We start from the raw sequence: 6,074 nt of genomic DNA, 5'->3' as shown, positions 1-6,074 counted from the left end.
GACACATACGAGAGGGGTCGGGCAGTTCAGAATAGTATTCCACTTCAACAACTACTGTCCTGACCAATTCTTCGTAGGTGAGGATTGCAACCACCATTGTCTTCTTAAGGCACCTCTTCACAGATCCTTACTTAGCCTTTCAAACATTGGCCGCCTCCCAAGGAGCCTTTTCGAGGTTTGAAACACCACTTCATTCGTGCCTTGGCAAAGTACTGTTTCACTTCTGTGTCGTTCATCAGTCGTTTTATTTTCCGTGCTGCTGACTTAAAAGTTTTCCCATTGTCAGACACCCATTAACAGTGGAGTACCACGGCGGGCGGAGAATCGTCTGAGGCTTCTCAGAATGCAGAGATGTTGAGGCTTGGTACAAGATCCAAATGAATAGCCCTGGTAACGCAGCACGTGTAAACACAGATCCATACTTTCTGCTGGGAACAGTATGATTTTTTACATAGAGAGGGCCCGCAAAATCAACACCAGTGTAGGCAAATGTTGGACACTCCTTTACCCTGAACTCCGGGAGGGGTGGGGATGGTGGAGCCTGATATGGCCTTCCTTCGAGTTTCCGGCAAATTACACACTTGTACAGTAGCTTCTTTACAAACTGCCTGCCTGTACAATCCAAAATCTTGCTCTTAGTTCTGTAAGGGTCAGCTTCACACCACCATGCATGACTCGTTTATGGCTCTCCTGGACTATCAGGGATGTGATGTGATGGCCTTTATCCAACAAAATAGGGTGCTTGATTGAAGATGGTAAGTCTGCCTTGGAAAGACGACCATTATATCTCATGATCCCTTGGCTATCAGTAAAGATGCCAAACTGCTTTCTCCAAATTTCGAACTTGGTTCTTGCTTAAGGACTTCTGAACTTCCTTGATCCAGATAGTTTCGGCGTCTACCATGATGTCTTGAGCAGCAGACTCACTTGGCGAAGGGATGTCCTTCTTAAGCGATGACTTCATGGTCCTTACAAACTTGAGACCAAGGCGGTAACTCTTAGCAGTCTCTGCAGATCACTAATGTCTTCCGCTCTCATGATCTGCGCTATACCACAAGGTTCAGTTGCTGCAAGAGATAAGGATGAGGTTTGGCACTTCACTTTCTCCTCAGCTCTCACTTCCACGAAACATTCTTCAGGGATGTGTGTACTGTTGAACACACTCTTGGTGTCTTCTGTAAAGCATGTTAACCACTTGGGACCTTCCTTCCAAAGGGGACACCTTGAGAGCTCCACGAGACTCAATCCTCTCGAGGGGATATCGGCTGGGTATCCTTTCCGTTACAGTGCTGCCATCTGCTTACTGGAACAAGGTTCCTGATCTCATTTACTCGGTTTCGGACGAATTGCTTCCACTCTCTTTCCTCGCCCTTAATCCAAAACAATGTTACGCTCGAGTCAGTCCAACAGGTCATGTTTATAATTGTTACATCCAGCTCTAAGGCTTCCTTGACATGTGTGATAATTCTCGCTAGTACCAAGGCGGCAAGAATCTCTAGTCTTGGAATAGTTAATTCCTTCACAGGGGCAACTCTGGACTTGGAGGCAACCAACTTCACATAACTTCCAACGGTCGTCGTCACCTGCAGATAGATGACTGCAGCATAGGCTTTACTGGATGCATCGCCAAACCCATGAAGACTACAACTGACGACCTTGTCTTGAACTCCTTGGAAATAGCGTCGTGGTAACGAGAGTGCTGTTACACTTTCTAACCCATTTAGCAGCTTGTGCCACATCTGCAACGCATTGCCATTCAGGGGGTCATCCCAACCAACTTTCGTTTTGCAAAGTTCCTGGAAGAACAACTTGAACTTTATGATGATTGGTGAAAGGAATCCAAAGGGATCATAGAACTTCGCAGCAACACTAACAACATTTCTCTAGGTGGCTTGCAAGTCTCTTGCATAGCTCGCTATTTCGGTTAAATCAAACATGAATACATCCTTCAAGGAGTTCCAGAGTATTCCAAGCACCTTTTGTTCCGAGCCGCTGATCTCTTCTACTCCACCAAGCATGCTCTTAGCATAAGTCTTGTCCTCTTCTGACACAACATTCCCTTCCAGAAGAGCTTGGGATGACTGTAAATGTCCAGATTCAACACTAGACGTATCGGCATTAGACTTTCTGGTTTCGTTAGACTGGATTCTGTTTGTTAGTTCAGGGGAATTTGACACAAACTTCCTTAGGTTGAATCCTCCCTCAGCAAGCCTCAACTTAGACTTCAGATATAGTTCATAAGCAGCGTCGACCTCAGAGGCTCCAGAACTTATAATTAGGTCATCGACATAAATCGAGCGAAGAAATTTCTCCACAAACTCAGGATCGGCTTCCTTGTACTGTTCAATGTGATGCTTGATTGTGGCATTTAGCAGAAAAGGACTAGATGATACCCCAAATACAACCCGAGTGAACCTCAGAATCACAGTTTCTGGCGAGGACTTGTCTATGTCATCCACCCATAGGAATCTTAACACGTCTCTGTCTTTCTCTGTAATTCCCACCATCAGAAACATCTTTTCCACATCACCCGTCAAGGCCACTTGATTAACGCGGAATCTTAAAAGTACATCAAATATGTTCTCTGCAAGGGGTGGACCAGTGTACACGCAATCATTCAAGGCTACACCATCAGATTTCGCGGAAGCATCGTACACAACTCTAAGCTTGGCTGTTGACTGTGCGGTATATAGTGAACCCTACCAACTCCTCCTTCCCTAGGCTTCTCCACAACTTCAACTATGCCTCTTTGTAGCTGTTCCTTTATTACAGAATCATATTCCTTCAGGATTTCAGGCTCTTGGCGGAGACGTTTAAGAAGGTTCTCTAGGCGCTTCCTGCTTAGCTCATAGTTGTCTGGAAGACTGGGATGTGGTGTTTTCCAGGGCAGATGGACTTCATATCTGTTGTTCTTAAAGGATATTTGCTCTTGGAATGTTTCATACAATGTCCTTGGTTTAATGCCAAGTGATTCTAGTTCCCAGAATGTCTTTAAATTTCCATCGAGGGTCTCGTTAGTAACATCAACAGGGTTTACTGCACTCTTAAGAACATGTGTTGTGACGAGGTTACTTTGGTGCCTGTCAACTTGTATTCCTTCTGGAATTGGACCTGACAACACCCATCCAAGTTTGGTTTCAATAGCAGTGGGGCCATGCTCCCCCCTTACCACCCTGCCAGACACTAGACGCCAATACTGATCTGATCCAACCAGAATATCAACCTCAACATTGTCTTCACCAGTACCATAATCCGCAAGTTCGAGTCCCTTTAAATGAGCATATGTGTGGGTAGCTTCTGCAATAGATTGGCTCTGCAGAGGATCGCAAATGATGGGAACAACAAAGGCAAATAGTTCTACACCTTCCCCTTGACCAGTGGCAACACAGAGTCGAACAACATCCACACACTGGCTGTTCTCCTTTGTTGAGCCAAATGTCTTAATGGATATCCTTTGACTGCTTTCAGCTGATAAATTCAGGTGCTCTCTTAGCCTTGCACTCACATAGGTTCGTTGACTTCCACTATCCAGGATGAGTCGGGCTTTCACTCTGACTGCTGAGTTTCCTGGCTTGTAGCTTAGTGCATTGGCTGTTTGAAGAAGGACTGGAGTAGAGACACTGACGTATAAGGCTGTGAGGTTCTGTCTTGAATTTCTCGAAAGGTTCTGGATCTGTTCCTGTGTGGGTGCGGCTCTTGAATTTACGCCAGAGTTGGGGCCACCTTCATTACTGCCTGAGGGACAATAGTTCCCCGATTGCTTCTGAGGATGTTCTTGCTTGGGTGTTGTTCTTTAAATATTGGTACCATTGTTACCATTGGATGGACAAATGCTGATATGGTGTTTACCCTTACACTTGAAACATTCATGCTTTGAAGGACAGTTTTTGCTGAGATGATCCTTTCTGAGGAAAACAAAACATCTTCCTTGTTTCATGAGAATATTCTTGCGGGCAGCAGGATTGGTTACCATTTTGCAGGAGTTAGAGGGATGGTTCTGCTTACAATACGTACAAGTGGGTCCTGAGTGTTTCGTAAATAAGGCAGATGTAGTTGTACGCATCTGGAAATTTGGAAATGCCTGACTTTCAGCTGATAACTGAGACTCATCATGAAGGACTGCACGCTCTCTGGCTTCCAACTCTTTCTCTAATACACGCATAATAATGTCGAGGTGCCACTCTTGATCCTTTATTTCTCTACTAATAATCAATCGCAGCTCCTGAGGCAGCTTGTTCATAATAATCGATGATAGTAAACTTCCATAGGAGCCTGAAGGAAGCCCTAGAGACTTAAGGCTTCTTACATGAGACTCTAAAGTGTCATACAGTTCCCTCAGCTTTCTTGGGTCTTCATTAATCACTGCGCTGACATTAACAAGAATATCCAGGTGGCGATTTATAATCTGTTGTTTGTTTCCAAACCTCTTCTTAAGGATTGCAATTGCTTCTTCGTAATTGGATGCGGTGAGAGACAGACCAGAAATGGCATCAAGAACTGGTTTCATGAGAAGTGAGTTCAAATAATTGAACTTGTCAAAAGGAGACAATTTAGGATTCTTGTGGATAGAGGATTCAAAGGCATCCCAAAAGATGGGCCATGTACTAACTTCCCCATCAAACCTTTTCAAGTCCAGTTTAGGTAATTTAACTCGAGGGCCTGTTTCTTGTATGGATGAACTGGCAGCAGGATTACTATTAGGAAGTTGGGGAGAATAATTTGAGGGTTCAAAATTTCCAGGAACAACTTCTGTAGATATGTTAAGCCTTACTGGCGATTCAACAGAGTCAGTTGAGGGTTTAACATCACTAGGATCAGCAGATACAGAAAGGCTTACCGGTGTCTTGTGTTTTGGCGCGTCCACGTTCTTCGCTGGGGGTCTCGAAGCTTCCAGAAAATCTTCAATCTTTGTAATTTTGAGTTGAATCAATTCATTTACAAGATCTGCTTCCCGGATTTCGTCTTCAATTTCCTCCTCTTCCACATTTGACAGGATTTCTTCGTCTAAAACCTTCAGGGTTCCCAATTTGGCGCGCAGAGATTCCCTTTCCTGGCGAAGCTTCGACACATGCAGTGTTGGCTCTTGTTTGTACTCGGTCAAATTAACATCGACGGTCGCGGCATCCAATTGCTCGTTAACTTCATAGGCGATGCGTTTAACGGTGGTTCTGTGTCCTTCGCGCGTAACCCTTTTCCTTGAAAGTTTCCCTTTGGGTGGCATCACTTGATAGGTACTCGAGTCGAAGAATGAAGAAATATCCAGAGCACGTGCGTGTGAACAAGAATTGACCGGTTCAAGAATTATAAACACAAGGAGTATCACCACAGGAATAATCCGGTTCGAAGTGACCATGTATGAGAAGGTAACGCTATAGGGCGTTTCGCTGGATTCATAGGCTCAAATCTTGAAGTTTCACATCGATTTATTATCAAACACGCACTATTCACTGTACATGCAACAACTCGAACGAGAACGAACAAAAACACATGATTCGCAAGACGTGTTACTCACGTGACCCGATGTCACGGGTAACACCATACTGTCCGTAACAAAGATTAAATAATCGCGAAATTGACTTATGATAGCACTAAAGGCTGGTTTTCACTAGCGACTGAGCCGGAGTCGGAGTCGTAATCAAAAACGCAGAGCGATACCATCTAGTGAAAATCAAGGCGGAGTCCTAAGCAGAATACCGATTCCACTTCTGACTCTATCGCTTACGATCCAGTGAGAACTGCATTGTCGGAGTCGGAAGCAGAAGCTGAAAAATGAAACGATCACAATCTTCGATTCCAAGCATTGTGATTGGATGGTTCTTCCGCTTCTGCTTCCGACACCTACAATGTAGTTTTCACTGGATCATAAGCGACGGAGTAATAAGCGGACTCGGAAGAAAATGGGAACGTTCTGATTCTTCCGTCGAGCTTATGACTCAACCTTACAACTCCTACTCTAACTCCGTCGCTGGTGAAAACCAGCCTTAAGTCATATTCTTTATGTGACGTTTTCATTGAGGTTGTCGTTGCCCTTGCTTAATGAAACTCCCAGGGGTTGCGTCCAATACTGCTTGGAG

At 44.6% G+C, this 6,074-nt stretch overlaps 2 protein-coding genes across 2 annotated transcripts; both read right to left on the bottom strand.

Annotated features, from left to right (window-relative positions):
* Positions 1-1,241: 1,241 nt before the first annotated feature.
* Positions 1,242-1,739, bottom strand: LOC137990558 (uncharacterized). The gene has a single exon (XM_068835700.1). The coding sequence runs from the start codon at positions 1,737-1,739 to the stop codon at positions 1,242-1,244; it is 498 nt and encodes a 165-aa protein (XP_068691801.1).
* A 144-nt stretch (positions 1,740-1,883) lies between these two features.
* On the bottom strand, positions 1,884-5,353 carry LOC137990557 (uncharacterized). The gene is made up of 3 exons (XM_068835699.1): positions 3,850-5,353; positions 2,704-3,735; positions 1,884-2,584 (listed from the first exon to the last, which is right to left on the bottom strand). Exons 1-3 carry the CDS (start codon positions 5,351-5,353, stop codon positions 1,884-1,886), a joined length of 3,237 nt encoding a protein of 1,078 aa, XP_068691800.1.
* Between the last annotated feature and the right edge of the window lie 721 nt (positions 5,354-6,074).

The sequence above is a fragment of the Montipora foliosa genome, unplaced genomic scaffold (assembly GCF_036669935.1).
Source record: "Montipora foliosa isolate CH-2021 unplaced genomic scaffold, ASM3666993v2 scaffold_98, whole genome shotgun sequence".
Lineage (NCBI taxonomy): Eukaryota > Metazoa > Cnidaria > Anthozoa > Scleractinia > Acroporidae > Montipora > Montipora foliosa.
Note: the sequence above shows the minus strand (reverse complement) of the source record. Positions and strands in the feature narration are given on the sequence as shown.